The sequence below is a fragment of the Pristis pectinata genome, chromosome 4 (genome assembly GCF_009764475.1).
Source record: "Pristis pectinata isolate sPriPec2 chromosome 4, sPriPec2.1.pri, whole genome shotgun sequence".
Taxonomy (NCBI): Eukaryota; Metazoa; Chordata; class Chondrichthyes; order Rhinopristiformes; family Pristidae; genus Pristis; species Pristis pectinata.
Window position 1 is genome coordinate 13,071,480 of NC_067408.1, and position 18,344 is coordinate 13,089,823.

Here is an 18,344-nt window from a genome sequence, read left to right on the forward strand (position 1 = left end):
GGATGACACAGCTAATTGAGTCTTAGCAGCTTTCTAGTTGTAAGGAAACATATTTTGTATTTGTATCACTGAGCCAGATATCCAAGTCAGGCAATGTGTAGTATTGAGTGTTTAAGTGTTTGATGTTAAGTGTTACTGTCAGGTGCACAGAGATATTTACTTCATTTGAACAGCTTCAGGGATGAAGGGTTTATGGTTACATGGGTGATCTAAAGAAGCTGCTTAAAATAGCGAAGGCTAGTAAACGGCGTAACAGGGGTGTTTAAAGTCTTGCTGGGATTAGGGTAAATAAGGAGAATATTTTCCAAAGGATGAAGGTTCAGATTTAAGATTTTGGCAAAAGAACCTGAAATGAAGAGATCTGTTCGTTGAAGAAGTGTTTGGAATTGGGAATCTTCCACCCAATGGTTTAGTGGAGACAAGTTTCATTAGTAGTTTCCAAGAGGATTGAATAAATACTTTGATAAAATAATTGATAGGATATGGAGAAATTAAAGGAGCAAAACAAAATTGGATTGGTCTTTGAAAAGAGGGCAGATGGTATGTGTATTAAACCAGGACTCATGTTCTTTTGGGTTCCTTTCGAATGACAAAATAGGTAATGAAAGACACCACAAATTCACAAAAAGTTTGAGTAACTTTATTTAATACTAAAAACAACTAAACACAAAGGAAACTACAGCTCTAACCACAAACCTAATCTAACCCAAATTAAAAGAAACAAGACCAAAATCGCAATCGCTCTCACTTAACATTTACCTGGTAAAATCAAGCTCACGCTTGCATGCAGTTCTCAGTGATACTTATCGGCATCCAGTACTTAGCAACGTTGCGTTCTCTGCCATTCAGTCTATCGCTGAAGGGGAGCCCTGGGTACTTCAGCAAGACATGAAGGGGCTTGACAGTCACCAGGCATTGGCCGCGAACCAACCCGTGGAGAAGCTCTGAAGGACTCTCTTGTGGGCGCATCTTTATAGTCATGGAGGATTTTATGCCACGTTTGGTCCCAGCATAACAAAGGATTCCACACCTTTGCTAAACCTTCCCGTTGTTTTCAAGAGTCTCTTCAGTCATTAGTGCAGAAAAATTCCACTGTTAATGAACAGATAAAAATTCTGATCTTCTCGAGGGCGGGTGGCTCTATGAGTGTGTAGGCGAGAAAGGTTTGTGACGAACTCCAAGCCCTGGGATCTTGTCTGATGGGGCAAATTAACACTCCCCATTGTCTGGCTTGGCTGAAGCAGATCCTGATTGTTTTGCAAAGCTGCCATTTAACTGCACCTGATTAATGCTTGGGGCTACCTTCCATATTGATTCCTTGCTGTTTCACACTGTTTCAGTAACTCCTGGGAAAAACAAATAGTCCTAACAGGGAAAGATGATTCTTTTACATCCAGCCTTTAGTTACATCCAGCCATTAGTACCTGTTATGACAGGGAAATCATTGATGGTTTTTCATCTTACCATTGTATGTTAGCCTTTTTAATATGAGGATTTGAATATAGGATGAGGGAAGATTTATTGCAAGTGCATTTGGCTTTGGTGAGACCACACTAGGAGTATTATGTGCAGTTTTTTGTCTCCTTGCCTAATAAAAGATTTACTTGCCATTAAGGGACTGCAAAAGAGATTCACTAGTCTTTTCCAGGGATGGTGGGTTTGCTGTATGAGGGGAGATTGTGAAGACTGGATCTGGGTTTTCACAGATTCTGCCTGACCTGCTGAGTGTTTCCAGCATTTTCTGTTTTTATTTGAGTAGACCAGAGATGTATTCACCAGAGTTTAGAAGAATGAGGGATCTTATTGAAAGGTACAAATTTCTTGAAGAGCTTTCAAGGCGAGATGCAAGGAGGACGTTTCCCCCGATTGAGGAGGAGTTTAGGACCAGTGGACACAGTTTGAAACTAGGTTGTTACAGACTTGTTTGCTTAGGATTGAGCTGAGGAGAAAATTGCTTCACTTAGAGGGTGGTGAACCTTTGGAATTCTCTGCTTTGGAGGACTGTGGAGGCAGTGTCTTCATGTTTATTCAGAACGGAGATTGGTAGCTTGCTGGATGTTAGATGAATGAAAGGATAAGGTGATGGTGCTACAAAATGGTACTAGTATAGAAGATCAGCCATGGACTTGGTCAACAGTGAAGCAGGCATGAAAGGCCTGATGACCAACTCCAACTTCTATTCCTTGGGTTCTTCTTATGAAAGACCCAGCATAGATATAATGGACTGAATGGCTTTTACCTTGTTGTACCACTTCAACAATCATCTATTTTCTCCTAACTCTAAGATAAAGCTTACAAGTTCTTCAACGGATTCTTTTAAAGACTTTGGCTGTTGAGTTTATTAATGTATCCAGACCCTTTGAATCTCCCAGGCATGCACCAGGGCAGGCACAGTAGTGTAGCAGTTAGCATAATGCTATTACAGCACCAGCGATCCGGGTTCAATTCCGGCCGCTGTCTGTAAGGAGTTTGAACATTCTCCCCGTGACTGTGTGGGTTTCCTCCAGGTGCTCCAGTTTCCCCCCACATTCCAAAGATGTGCGGGTTAGGAGTTGTGGGCATGTTATGTTGGCGCCAGAAGCGTGGCGACACTTGTGGGCTGCTCCCAGAACACTCTACGCAAAAGATGCATTTCACTGTGTGTTTCGATATACATGTGACTAATAAAGATATCATATCTTATCTTATCCCTTCAAATTGAAGGCATATGAGAGGAGAGAGCCTGGGAATCATGTTAAATGGCTTACTATAAATCAGCAGGGATATCTGAGGCTCAGCAAGTTGTAAACACTCATTGAATATTTGCATTCCTAGTGGGTACATGGTTGAAGGGGGTGGTGATTGGCAAATTCAGTTACAGACTTACCACCACAGTGTCTGCTTATAAGAGTGTTAATGGCGATTGTGGACAAGTCAGAATGGCCGGAGGAGAGGGGATTGCAAACACCTTGAATGGAAGTGGCAAGAATTCAGTCCTGTGAAAGAAAATGGGAAAAATGCATGTGGTAACTGGTGTGTACTCAGCAGGACTGTTATTTGTGGCCCTCCCTGACGTTTTCAACAGATTCTAATTTTGCATAGTTTTTTGCTTTACTTTTTGATTTTTTGCAAGATACCATATAATATAATGTGTTATCAGGCTATGTGCCAATTCTAATTTTATCATTTTACACATTGCATGGCTTTGTTCATTGATATTTGTGGCAACACATTTAAAGATAAGATAATCTTCTTAAATGTCATTTTATATGTTTTGTGCTGAATTGACATTGTGGCAATGGAACAGCATTTAATGAAAAACGGAAAGAACTCACATTGATAAAGCACCTTTGCCTTAGTGTCAGAAGACTTCTCGAGGCTCCATGTAGAATAGATGGTAATTGACATATTGACAAAGGAAATATTGAGAGGTGTGCTTGATCAAAGAGGAAAGTTTTAAAGAGGGTCTTAAAAGATGACATAACAAGACGGAATAGAGGGAAAGAGCTTTGGAACTTTGGATTTTGGTCTCTGCAGGTAAAGCTACTATCGGTGCTGGGAAGGAGCACATGAGAGGCCAGATTTGGAGGAGTGCAGTTTTGGAGGGTTGTAGGATTGCTTACAGAAACAAGAAGGAGAAAAGTCTTGGAAGAACTTGGACAGAAAAATGAGAATTAAAATCCAAGGCAATTCCAGACCAGGAGGCTTTGAATTTAGCCAAGTTCAGGGGTGACGATTAAAGGGGAGTCGGTACAAGTTAGAATATAAGAGTAGAGCTTCGGGCGAACTTAGCTTTTTGAATGTTAGGAGAAGTGAGCCTGCCAGGAGAGCTGTGAAGCTGTCTGATGGACTCTGACCTCACAATCTACCTTCTTGTGATCTTGCAGCGTATTGTCTACCTGCAATTCACTTCCTCTGTAGCTGTGACACTTTAATCTGTACTGTTATTGTTCTTACCTGTACTACCTCAATGCACTCTGTACTAACTCAATGTAACTGCACTGTAATGAATTGACCTGTACGATCAGTATGCAAGACAAATTGTTCACTGTACCTCAGTACAAGTGACAATAATAAACCGATACCAATACATAAGAATTTGAGCAGTTGATGGGCTGCAGCAAACATAGAGGTGGACAATTATGCTGAAGGAAGGGATGTGGGTTTGAAGGTTTTAGATCAGCACCGTAATATTCCAAACAGCCTCATGGAATGTCACTTCCTTATCATGTGGAAGTCAGAGGGGTCTAATCAGGATCAAAGCATCTGGTTGTGACTGAGGCTGAAGACATTGCCTTTTGTCTTCCTTTTTTTACAAATAGATAAAGTTTCAGCTCATCCAGTTTTAAATGACGGTACAGGTGCAGTGAAAATTTGAAATTGTCGTGATAAGGCTAGTATCATCCATGTACAATTGAAACCTGGCCTCACATTTTCAGATCTCAGCAATGTGATGTAGGAGGGAACTAAAGATGGAGGCTTTGTGTACTTCAAATGTCATGGTACAGAAATGGGTTGTGAAGCCATTTCAAAGGATTCTGTCTTTACCTAGCCCATTCAAGTCCTATAATTTGTCTTCAAATTCCATGAAAATTTATCTCTTTGCAGCCTTTGCTACTTTATTTCAGGATTGTCCCATGTAAATCTTGTAGGTATGACCTTGTCCAAAAAGCTGTGTTTCCAGGGAAGATCAAAAGCAAGGTTTCCTTTTGATGTCATTGGTTTCTCCTCATCCACCATGTTCAAATAACACATTTCCACAATAGGTTTTTTATATAACCTGAGAAAGTTTTTTTTTAATTCAGTATATGAAGCAGTGTAGCTTCAACTTAAATAGCAGTTTTCACAACATGTTCAAAATGCAAGTTCAAGGTAAATGTGCAGGGCACGTTTTTTACACGGAGAGTAGTGGGTACCTGGAATGCGCTACCAGGGGTGGTAGTGGAGGCAAATACGATAGAGGCATTTAAAAGGCTCTGAATTAGCACATGAATATGCAGAGAATGGAGGAATATGGACTTGTCTAGGCAAAAGGAACTAATATTGTTGGCTTTTAATTACTTGGTTAATTGGTTTGGCACAATATGGTGGGCCAAAGGGCCTTTTCCTGTGCTGTACTGTTCTAAGTTATATGTTCTAAAATCATTCAGGGGACTTTCTCTAGCAGTGTCGGTGGAAAATAATTTAAATTAAGGATGTTGTTCAGCCATTGACCCATTTCCTCCTGCATCTTAGCAACATTTTGCTGCCCACTGATACCACCTTTCTGGGGACTTGTCCAACAGCCTTTGTTTTCTCTTGCATGGAAAGATTTTGTTATGAGGATTCAGTGCAATGTCGTGTCCTTTCTGTGCTCAGACAGTTACATTTCAGCTTGCCTGTGCTTTGTTGTCCAGCAGTGTTCACAAGGATCTTTGTCGGCTACTGAGTGTTGAAACTCTCTGTATCTGTTTCAATTCATTGTGTCACACTTCAAAAAACATGCAGCACATTGGAAATGTTTGATTTCACCTTTTCACAAATATTGCAAAGGCGTTCTAAATAATTAGATTTATTTTCAAAAGACTTTTTATTGAATTCAACAAAGCCCACAGAGGTTATGGTATGTTACAGACAACTTTGCACAGTGCTTGCAGTATATTTTGTAGAATTTATTAGTTACTTTTATGAGGGTTAGGTGAGTAGGACTTGTGGGTCTGTCATTTCTCTGCTCACAAATGTGTATAATGGGTAGCAGGGATCTCTGTTCATGGTGTTCATTATGTAGACCAATTTATTAGAGTCCTTTGAAGAATTAACTTTTTGTGTTGAAAGGGAGGGGGGATCCAGAGAATTTGCTGTATGTAGATTTCCAGTGGGCACTTGATAAGCCTGCATCAAAAGTTATTGATGAAAATAGCATATAATTTAAGAGATAACATGTTGGTGTGGATGGAGACTGACTAAGAAAATCGGGATAAATCAGACTTCTTTCTGGTTGTCAAGATGTAATGAGTGGTGTACCAAGAGATTAATCCTGGAGCCTCAACTTTTTTAGAATTTGTATTAATGACTCAGATGAAGACACTAGAGGGATGGTTTCTAAATCTGCTAATGACACAAAGATAAGTTGTGAAAATAAGATCTAGAAAATGTCAAGGTAAAGCTAGATTGGTTACGTGAGAAGGTGAAACTCAGGCAAATGGGATATAATGTGGAAAATGTGAAATTATCCATGTTGGCAGGAAAAATTAAAAGGAAATGTCTTACCCAAATGATGAGAGGTTGTAGAGTTTCTGGATGCAGAGAGATTTGGCTGATTTATGCATGATTCGCAAACTGCTAGTATGCTAGCAGAACATTATTGTTTATTGCTAGGAAGACTGAATACATAACTAAGGAGATTATGCTTCAGTTATACAGGGTATTGGTTAGATCACTTATTGCCTACCCTTATAGACTGTCTTTATTACCTATATTGCACAGTATTTGTCTCTTAATTTAAAAAAAGAATGCAAGTACAATGGAAGCAGCTCAGAGAAGGTTTACTAGACAAATACTTTGAATGAGCATGTTGAATTATGAGGAAAGGTTGGACACGTTAAGCTTGTATCCACTGGAGTTTAGAAGAGTGAGTAGTGACTTCATTGAAACATATAAGATCGTGAAGGGACTTGACAGGGTGGATGTGGAAAGGATGTCTCTTGTGGAAAATTTAAAACAGAGTTGTCCAATGAAGACACATGAGATGATTTTATTTCTCTCTGAGGGCCATGAGTCTTTGGAACTCTCTTCCTCAAAGGGTGGTAGAGACAGTCTTTCAATGTTTTTAAAGCAGCGGTAGATAGATCCTCAATAAGCAAGGAGTTACTGCAGAAAGACAGGAATGAGATTGCAATCAGATCAGATGTGATTTCATTAAATGGTGGAACAAACTTGAGTGGCCTACTACTCCCATTTTGTGTGTTTGTATATAAAATAATTTTGGGACAGTTCCAAGGCATGGTTGTCATGATAGCTGGTTAATTTTTCTCTCCACTGAATTGTCAACAGTCACTGGTGCTGTGAGGTATTTAGTTTCAAAGCCAGGCAATCCTCCTGTTTGGAACTTGCCTCTTCAGCAATAGTCCCACAAGTGGGCTCCTTGTGTATAATTCATCAGCATCCAACTGAAGAGGAGCCTTAAATGAGCACTTTAATGCTCACAGTCACCAGCTAAGCCACCAGGTGAACCTGGGAAAGATGGTGCAGATGGTCTTATGAGGATAGGTTGAGCGAGCTAGGGCTTTTCTCTTTGGAGAGAAGGAGGATGAGAGGGACTTGTACAAGATGATAAGAGGCATAGACCTAGTAGACAGTCAGAGACTTTTTCCCTGTGCGACAATGGCTAACACGAGGGGACATAATTTTAAGGTGATTGGAGGAAGGTATAGGGGGGATGTCAGGGGTAAGTTTTTTTACACAAGAGTGGTGGGTTCATGGAACACACTGCCGGCAGATGTTGTTGGGGGCAGATACATTATGGACATTTAAGAAACTCTTAGATAGACACATGAATGATAGAAAAATAGGGGGCTACGTGGGAGGGAAGGGTTAGACAGACCTTAGAGCAGGATAAAATGTTGGCACAACATCATGGGCCGAAGGGCCTGTACTGTGCTGTGGTGTTCTATGTTCTTAAGTAGACCACTGGGGAAAGGCAGGAAGCATTTGGCCACCTGTTGCTTTGGTGTCAGTCGGCATACAACCTTCTGATTATTGATTCCATTGTTTTCAGTTTAACCCAGTAACAAAAGTGGAATGCAATTGATGTTAACGCAGTGCTATCCATGTATCTCTGAGGACCAGGGCTGAAGTTTTACCTTGGGATGTGGTGTGACAAAATAAAAGCAAAGTGTTGCAAGTCAATCAACATCTGAAAGAGGAAGATGGGGTAATTCAGCCAAGAGCCTGCATCAGAGAGTCAAAGGCAAGCCGAGGGCCTTTTTAGGTTGAGGGATTGAAAGGCAGGAGGTTGAGTTGTGTCACCTTGTATCAATTATTTACTGTTGATACGTCACTGCTATCTCATCATCTATTGCTTTATATGTGTTATGCACTGCTTTATGGTCACACTGTAGCTTCAGTCCATGTAACTGCTGGGATGTGTTGCATCAGCTGCATGCATTTAACATGAGAGTGATTGCTTCAAACGCAATTTCCATTGTTCCAGCTGCATTAATTTAACATGAAAGCACCCTCTCTAAAAACCTGGCACGATATTTAAGAATCTGTTTGCAATTCTCTCTACCAGATGAGTGACGTCCAAGCAGGTGGAGCCACAGTATTTCCCGACTTTGGAGCTGCCATATATCCAAAGAAGGTAACTGGACAAGTTTCTGATTGTCAATTATTACTTGTATTTCTCAAGTATGTGATAAGTAAATTGATAAGCGATGCAATGGGCGGTCAAACTTACAAGAAAGCAGCCAAGCATTAATAACTTATCCATTAATAACTGCAATGAAATTCCTTTACTGGTCTCTGGCACGGTAGTGTAGCTGTGACACTATTGCAGCGCCAGCGATCTGGGTTCAATTCCGGCCGCTGTCTGTAAGGAGTTTGTACGTTCTCCCCATGACTGCATGGGTTTCCTCCCACATTCCAAAGACGTACGGGTTAGGAAGATGTGGGCATGCTATGTTGACACCGGAAACATGGCGACACTTGCAAGCTGCCCCCAGAACACCCTATGCAAAGATGCATTTCACTGTGTGTTTCAATGTACATGTGACTAATAAAGATATCTCATCTTTCCTATTTTAAGCCTGGTAAATCCCCTCTCAATAAGATGGCCATTGATACAGAACCTCCCTTTCATAAACCTTACCCACCAAACTCGGATTGCAGTGTGTTCCTAATTTTGGAGTGCCTAAGATCTGCAACATTCGGGTTCAGATTAGTTTATTGTCATATACACCAGGGTGCAATGAAATTCCTTGCTTGTGTGAAGCTCACAGAGTAAACTGTGTACATGGTAATAATAAATACAATAAATACAGCAGCAAGCACAAAACAAAATGGTGCAAAGATTGTAGTGCAAGGAGAAATGCTAAAATGACAATAATGGAATAATTAAGAGAAGTAGAATTGAGAGACCAAGAACGAGGCAGCATCACCAGGAAGGGGATGTGAAAGAGGTGGTTGGTTTAGAAGTCTGATAGCAGTGGGGAGGAAGCTGTTCTTGAGTCTGGTCATCGGGCTTTCAAACTCCTGTATCTCATCCCAGAAGATAAAAGAGGGAAAAGGGAATGGCCAGGGTGGCAGGCATCCTGGACACAATACTATTAGCCTTCCTGAAGCAACGCACCATCAGTGACAGAATCAGCGGGTTTTATGCAAAGGGTAAATGGGAGAATATAATTGCGGATATGTTCATCTGTGGAGAGAGAAACAGAATAAACATTGCAGGTTGATAACTTTTCATCAGAATAGTTGTATTTAATAAATTACATATTTATAAGGATATTTCTTATCTATTTCCAGGGAACAGCAGTCTTTTGGTATAATCTTTTTAGAAGTGGAGAAGGTGATTATAGAACACGACACGCGGCCTGTCCAGTATTAGTAGGAAGCAAATGGGGTAAGGATCTTGCACTACGTTCTACTCTTGATACCTAATTGGCTATTGTTGTTAGTGGAGTGGGAAAAGATAAGGCTCTGTAACCAGGTGGGTGCTTGCTCTGCTCTTTACATTTTGTCAGAACCTGGCATGTTGGAAGAAACCTCTTTTAACAGTTTTTGTTCAGTGAATTTGGGAAAAGAATGCCTATGCTTGGGAGTGAAATATTTTTATCCATCCTTGTCAGTCAATGGGATGGTCTGAATGCTCCTTGTTAAGATGTAGGAACCTTCCTCCCCAGGAGTATTCTCCTGACTCCAATATATTTTGCTGTTTAATTTCTCACGCCAGTCATGGTTGTGACCACCTGTGGGTGAGATTCACACCTTGTGCCAGGACATTAATGTGTTCCTGTCATGACCACCCTATCCCCATACAAACCTCCAGGTGACTTTTGTAACTAGCATATCAGTGTGCTAATACTCACACCTGAGCACTGAAAAGCTGGTGTGCTCACTATAGAGCCCAAAAGGACTGTTCTACAAATTGATTCTCAGGATAAGAACATTTAATACCAATCCCAATGTGAATATCTGCCAAGGTCACTTTAGAGGGCAATTATGACTCGTACATGAGCCAGATTCAGAAAGAGAGGGCAGGTTTTCTAGCTGGCAGTGGTAAGCCAAGTGGTCTTTACAACTGTCCGACAGCTTGGTAATCACTTTTACTGATGCCAGCTTCTTCATTTTATTTTCTTTAACTGACCTCAAATTCTAAAATTGTCAGGATGCAATTTGAATCATACTTTCAGTAGGTTAGCGTAACACTAATACAATGCCAGCGACCCGGGATCAATTCCGGCCGCTGTCTGTAAGGAGTTTGTACATTCTCTCTGTGTCTGCGTGGGTTTCCTCCGGGTGCTCCGGTTTCCTCCCACATTCCAAAGACATACGGGTTAGGAAGTTGTGGGCATGCTATGTTGGCGCCAGAAGCGCTGCGACACTTGCGGGCTGCCCCCAGGACTCTCTATGCAAAAGGTGCATTTCACTGTGTGTTTCGATGTATGAGTGACTAATAAAAAATCATATCATCATCGTCAGTAGTTTATCACTACAGTAGAGTCACAGAGTTGTATAGAATAGAAACAGGCCCTTCAGCCCATTGCATCTATACCAACCATCTTGCCTATCTATACTAATCCCCCTTATTTACCATAGAGGGATATGCATTAATTCCATATCCCTCTATGGTTTGCTAATTCAATACCTATCCAAATGCCTGTTAATGTTCCTCTTTCTACAACCTCTTCTGGCAGCACATCCAGATACCAACTGCTTTTTATATGGAAAAATTTACCCCTCAGATCCCCTTTAAACCTCCTCCTCTCACCTTAAACCTATGCCCTCTAGTTTTAGATCCTCCTACCATGAGAAACAGACCCTGGCTATCTACCCTACCTATGTCTCTCGTAATTTTATATATCTCTATTGTCTCATTTTTCAGCCACCTTTGCTCCAGGGAAAACAGACCAAGCCCATCCAACCTCTCCTTCTAACTCAAACCCTCTAATCCAGGCAATATTCCTATGAATCTTTTCTGCGCCCTCTCTAGCTTAATCACGTCTTTCCTGTAGTGTGGCAAACAGAACTGCACATGATACTCCAATTGTGGTTTCATCAACAACTTGTACAACTGCAACACGACATCTCAACCTTCATACTCAATGCCTCAGCCAATGAAGGCAAGCATGCCATACACCTTCCTCACCACCCTATCTACCTGTGTTTCCACTTCAAGGGAACTATGTTCAGGTACTAGGTTTCTCTATTCTGTAACATTCCCCGAGGCCCTACCATTCACTGTGTATATCCTGCCCTGGTTTAACTTCCCAAAATGCACTTGTTTGAGTTAAATTCCAGCTGCCATTCCATTTTCCAGTTCCCACTTTCCCAGTTGCTCGAGATCCTTAAACAACCTTCTTCACTATCCATGATATCACCAATTTTGTTGTCATATGTAAACTTGCTGATCAAGCCACTTACACTCTCAACCAAGTAACTAATACACATGACAAACGACAGAGGACCCAGCACCGATCTCTGCGGCACGCCACTAATCACACGCCTCCAGTCTGATTAAACAACTCTTCACTACCACCTTCTGCTTTCTACCACCAAGCCAGTATGTTAGCTCATCCTGGATACCATACATTCTAACCTTCCCTACCATGTGGGACTTTGTCAAAGGCCTTGCTGAAAAAGATGTGAACAACATCTACTGCCATGCTCTCGTCAATACTATTGATCATCTCTTCAAAAAAACTTAATTTGTTAGACATGATTTCCCATGCGCAAAGCCATGCTGACTCCCCTTAATCAGTCTCTACCTTTCCAAATGCAAATAAATGCTGTCCCTCAGAACCCCTTCCCATAACTTTCCCACTACTGATGTAGTGCTCACCGGCCTGCAGTTTCCTGGCTGATCCCTGCTGTCCTTAAATAAAGGCACAAAATTATCTATCCTCCAGACTAAATGTACCTCACCTGAGGCTAACAAAGATACAAAGATTCCTGCCAAGGTCCATGCAATTTGCCCCCTTACTTCCCATAACATCCTAAAATAAACCTAGTTAGGCCCTGGGGATTTATGCACCTTTATGCATGTCAAGGCCCCCAACACCACCTTCTTTTGTAATGTTGATATGCTCCAGAATATCACTGTCCCCTACCCTGAACACAGTAATTTCCATATCCTTCACCATGATAAATACTGACGAGAAGTACTCATTTAAGACCTCACCCTAGCTCCACGTAGAGATTACCACACTAATTCTTAAGGGGACCTCTCAGTCCCTAGTTACCCTTTTGCTGTTAAATATATTATAGAATCTTTTGGGATTCTCCATTTCCTTATCTGCCAGGGATATCTCATGGCCCTTTCTTGCCCTCCTAATTTCCTTCTTAAGTGTACTCCTACATCCCTTACACTCTACAAAAGACTCGCTTGATCCTAGCTTCTCCGTTTCGTTCTTTTGAGAGACTGAGTTAACGTATCAGTTCGAAGAAGGGTCCTTGAACTGAAACATTAACTCTGTTTCTCTTCCCACTGATGCAGCCTGACCTGTTGAGTATTTTCAACATTTTCTGTTTTTATTTTAGATTTCCAGCATCTGCAGTTTTTTTTAAATTTTTCAATAGTTAGGAATCCTGGCTTCAAGTAGTTTACCTAATTTCTCCAACAGGCATGATCCCCTCCACCATTTGAGCAAGTGCAGACTGATGACCTCCTTCCTGGAAACATTAAAAAAATGGTTTGCATGTTCCAAAGAAGGAAATATGAAGGAATGGAAAGCGATATACTTTCTGGAAGGGCTTAATGGGAAGTAATTTGATTTTATAAATCAAATGAACATGTACTTCAGATCTTTAACCACTCTTTTGTTTTATTCAGTTTCCAACAAATGGATCCATGAGAGAGGACAAGAGTTCAAGAGACCATGTGGATTGACAGAGGTGGAGTGAACCTGTGGACCATTCTGTTATCCCAGCTTATTTCCTTTCCTTCTTTCATCAGGACAAGCAAAGTGTCAAGATTTGGTTTTCCCTTTTGAGTGCTAATCACCTTCTGCATTCCATTGACCCTTTTATCCTGGTGTTACCTGCATTCTGTTTCATTTCTTCTCCTTTCCAAACCTAGACATACTATGATATTCACTGGGGGCAAAAAAAAACTTGTGGTATCTTCTTTCAGTGGTCCACTGTGTACATGAAGATAATTCATTCTCAATGTCAACAAGTTAAACACTTGGGTAAAGCAACCCGGAGAAGACAACAAGCCTTTTGCTTTGGGGAAATAGCGAATGAAAACATCAAAGTAACCATGTTACATTCACCCTTTCTTCCTACTGACATCAATTGGAACAGAGTGTAGTTTGTCGTTCCACCACATGGATGCATCCATAGAAATCTACATCCTGCATACGTTGTTGGTTCTTTTCCAAGCCAACCTCTTTCTTTTGAGGCCATTCTAATTTAACAGATCTACTTTCATGAGAAGAGTTTTGTGTCATCATTCTGTTTTGTCATTTGAAGATCTCCAGCAGACTTGTGTTCAGTTTTGCAGCATCAGACCATGATTTTATTAATCACCTGCAGATGTTGATTGGTTACAGATGTCAAGCATTCCCTTCGAGAATCTAAATTAATCCAATTTGCTTCTAACCTGCATTAAGAGTAAGTCACAAAAATAATGTGACCAACCATTTTGATATAAAATAGGAAGTGCAGGAAATGCTAAGCAAGTTAGCGAATGTCTGTGGAGAGAGAAACAAAGTTAATTTTTCAGTCAGTGACTGTTGGAAAAGGTATGTTGGAAAAGGTAAGCTTGCATGTTCAATGACTCTCTCCACAGATGATGCCTGATTGCTGACTATTTCCAGCATCTGCTGTTGTTTGCTTTTGAACCAATGTGGGTTTTTTTTTGTGACATTATTTCTCTGACGACCACTGTGAGATAAGTCCTGATTCATAGATTAATATGTGGTTGCCCAAGGAGACCCATGAGGAAAAGGGTCTGGGCTTCACAGTGATGCTTATCTTTTCTGAATAACTAGAGAAATAATGATTGTAATCACTGAGAGTATTAAATTAAGTAATCCATTGAACAAAATTGTTGAGGTCGAAGTTCATCTTTGGCCACCTGCATTAAATGGAACGTGACTGGATTTTGGAAGTGGATTTCAACACACACACCATATATTCTAAGTATATGCAGAATATATGTAATTAGACAGGTTTATATGCGTAAAAAAGTATATGTCACATCGTCCCATTTTTATTACAAGTGACCAAGAATGAATTTCATCCCCAATAAAGGTGAATAATTTATGGAATTCTTTGCCACATACAGCTGTCGAGGCCCAATCATTGGGGGTGTTTAAGGAGGAGATTGATACGTATCAAAGGGATATGGGGAAAAGGCCAGAAATTGGAGCTAAATAGGAGTAGTTTAGTTTAGCTCATGGAGCAGACTCGATGGGCCGAATGGCTACTTCTGCTCCTTTGTCTTGTGATCTTTTGAGCAGACTCATTACATGGCCACAAATGTGTCTACTTCCCTTGGCTCTTGACCTACCAAATGGAAACATAAGCTCACAGATCCTCTCTGGAACCTGCTTTTAATTTTAGAATTAAACATTAACAGAGCTGGTAGTGGAATTAAAATTGCAGAATGTTGAGCAATGAAATCCAACTAATTTGTTTGCGAGCCTGACCTTCCTGTGATGGTGTCGTATTTCGGAATCCTAAATGTTACATCATTCCTTAAAGCAATTTTTAGATGACCCAAACCTTACTGCTTCAATCAGGCAGGGAAAGAGCAGGATGGGGCAGCCATTGGTGTTGAATCCCACTTGATTATCCAGCCATCAAATTAATTATAAAACAGAGGTTAAAGGGAGCTCCTGCACTAGGCAGTAGGTGGGAAGTGGTGTTCCACAAGAATTGATGCTGGGAACAGTTCAAAGCTCACCTCCGGTAATTTGCATCTGTATGGGAGGAGGTGAGGGTGGTGTAGCTTTCCCTGTGACCATGTGTGTTTCCACTGGCTTCTCTGGTTTCCTCCCACATCCCAAAGTCGTGCAGCTAGGTTAATTGGAAATTGCAAAGCAGTATTATTTAGTGGAAGTTAAATGGCAAAATGAATCAAGGGGCATATGTTTGAGAAAATAAGTTGCAGGGGTACAGAAAAGTAAGGAGAGGAAGACTGGGGCCAATGGGATTGCTGCCCTAGGAGCTGGCATGGACTGAAGAACAAAATGGCCACCCTCCTGTTTTATAAGATAAGATTTCTTTATTAGTCACATGTACATTGAAACACACAGTGAAATGCACCTTTTGCATAGAGTGTTCTGGGGGCAGCCCACAAGTGTCACCACGCTTCCGGCGCCAACATAGCATGCCCACAACTTCCTAACCCGTACTTCTGTGGAATATGGGAGGAAACCTGAGCACCCGGAGGAAACTCACGCAGACACGGGGAGAACGTACAAACTCCTTACAGACAGTGGTGGAGTGTGTACATTATAAGATGAATGAAAATCAAAACAAAAACTGCAGATGCTGGAAATGTAAAATACAAAAACAGAAAGTGCTGGAAATACTCAGCAGGTCAGGCCGCACCTTTGGGTAGAGAAACAGAGACAATGTTTCGAGACACAGTGCCAACGAAAGGTCTCCTACCTGAAACATTGATCCTGTTTCTCTTGCCACAGATGTAGCCTGACCTGCGAAGTATTTCCAGCATTTTCTGTTTTAAGATAACAAGGGGATATGCTGAACCCAAAATGGACTCTGTCTTTGCGAGTTCTTGAGGGTAAGCATTTTGGTGATTCCTCCTTCAGTTAAACATGTAAATCTGAAGGATTTGAGTCCTACCACATTAATGTAAAGAATAACAAAAATTCATGCATAACTTCTTGAAGGGTAAGATTTTTAGCCTGGATGTGGTGGTGCAGTTATAAATCAACCATTCCATGTAATGGAACGACAATCTGAAATGCAATACGCCTTGCTCATTTCTATCCTTCAAAAACCTTGTGTTGCAGAGTGAGTGAGAACCAAACCTCAAATGTTTCTTCAGGTCTTTCTACTCATCCTGTATGCCAATTGAGCTGCTTATGTTGAAAATTGACATAGCCCAAAAATTCTCTCTGTCTCTCTCTCTCTCTCTCTCTCTGCATTTACCTGGTCCACTCCAAATTAAAGTTTGGATGAGGTAAAAGAGTGCTTTCCACCAAAAAGTAAATTTGATTGGGTTGTTGCAAATGTGGGAAATTACTGTTATTTTTTATTTGCCTGTTTACCTCTAGAGTTCCACGATGAAAATATTATGTTTAAATACAGAGTGATTTTATTAAATGTTTTTCAAATCTTAATTTTATTGATTTTGTTTATAGTAATGTTTTTTTGAATGGAGCGCAAATCCCACAAAGCGATTAGAGGAAGTTGTCCGAATTTACTGTGCTGGAATGAATGAATAAAATAATGAAATAAGATAATTAGAAAGACATCTCTGGACTTTTCTTTTGTTCTTGGCTCATTACAACAATCAGTGCTCTTCAGATATAACTCATTGCCTGATTGAATGGCATGATTGCCATAATGCAACCTGCAAATATTGCTCTGATTATCCCACTGCTTAATATCCATGATGCATAGAACAGTACAGCGCAATACAATGTTGTGCCGACCTTTAAACCTGGCCTAAGACTACCTAACCCCTTCCTCCCACATATCCCTCTATTTTTAAGTCCTCCATATGCTTATCTAGTAATCTCTTGAATTTGACCAATGTACCTGCCTCTACTACTGCCCCAGGCAGTGCATTCCATGTCCCCACCACTCTCTGGGTAAAAAACCTTCCTCTGATATCTCCCTTGAACTTACCACCCATTACTTTAAAGCCATGCCCTCTTGTATTGAGCATTGGTGCCCTGGGAAAGAGGCATTGGCTGTCCACTCTATCTATTCCTCTTAATATTTTGTACTGTGGTGTTCCTACGGAAAATAGGTCTGGAGAATTAATATTGGAAAGTAAGGAAATGACAGGTAAATTAAATCAGCACCTTGCATTGATCTTCATTATAAGTACAAGTAACACCCCAGAATGAGTTGAATTGCAGGATTAGTGTAAATTGGTACTGGATAGTCGATGTGAACTCAATGGGCCAAAAGGCCTGTTTCCATGCTGTATCTCTCTGACTCTAAATGTACTTGGAGACATCCTGAGTTTGTGAACGTTTCTATATAAAAGAGAACATTTCTTGTTTCTCTGGTAGAGCTGCTGCCTCACAGCTCCAGTGATCTGGGTTCAATCCTGACCTCTGTTGCTGTCTGTGTGGAGTTTGTGTTATGGACTAAGTTACTATTGGTGAATGTCCCTTTAAGATAGAGCATTGTGTGTGTGTGTGTGTGTGTGGGGGGGGGGGGGGGTGTGGTTACGACAACAGAAGATAAAGGACGTAATGATGTTTTTGAAGCAGTCAGTTGGAGTCAGTAAGAGGAGAGAGAGAAAGAGAGGGAGAGAGACACCAGCCTGCTAGTCTCTATCGATGGATGAAAAACAGTAACTGTGTCTGTCACTACAATCCACATATGGACTTTTGGAGTAATCCAGTGGAGTCCACTTTGTCATTAACCTGTAGAGGGAAACAGGTATTTGTGTGGACGGCCACATCTCGGATGCTTTTCGGGGTGGTAGATACTTCGGAACAAAGCATTGAAGTTCACTTTGTTGTTGACCTGTAGAAAGAAGCAGGTATTTGTGTGGATGGCCACGATTCGAGAGCCTTTCGGGGTGAGGCAGATGCGGTGGAGTAGTCACTGCTGAGTAGACACTGAGGTGTCGTTTGGGTTCCAAAGTGGAACATCCGGATTTCGTAATTACTCTCTATTTTCTCTCTACATCTACATTTTGTCTTCAGTCAACGGTGGTTGTTGAAGAAGCCTTTGATCACTTTTCACCTTATGGCTTGCTGAACTGAACTTTAAGAACCATTCCTGGACTTGGAGTTTGGGAGTTTGCCACACACACACTACAAGCTTAGTTTTTGGGGTTAATGTTTAAGATTTAACATTTTTACTTCTAACATTCTAACATTTTTACTTTTATTTTTCTTATTATCATAAGTAGTTATTAATCAAGTAGTTTTTAACACTTATACATGACTTGGTGTGTTTCTTTTGTTGCTGATTCTTAACATTTGCACATTCTTCCAGTGACCACA

At 40.8% G+C, this 18,344-nt stretch overlaps 1 protein-coding gene across 5 annotated transcripts in view; it reads left to right on the forward strand.

Annotated features, from left to right (window-relative positions):
* Positions 1-16,617, forward strand: part of p4ha2 (procollagen-proline, 2-oxoglutarate 4-dioxygenase (proline 4-hydroxylase), alpha polypeptide 2) — a 111,679-nt gene extending 95,062 nt beyond the window's left edge. For all 5 annotated transcript variants that reach the window (XM_052014048.1, XM_052014050.1, XM_052014047.1 and 2 more), the window contains 3 exons: positions 8,252-8,320; positions 9,484-9,580; positions 13,010-16,617. In XM_052014048.1, coding sequence (XP_051870008.1) covers positions 8,252-8,320; positions 9,484-9,580; positions 13,010-13,080 — 237 coding nt within the window. In that variant the 3' untranslated portion in view covers positions 13,081-16,617. The remainder of the gene's footprint in view (positions 1-8,251; positions 8,321-9,483; positions 9,581-13,009) is intronic.
* The last annotated feature ends 1,727 nt before the right edge of the window (positions 16,618-18,344 follow it).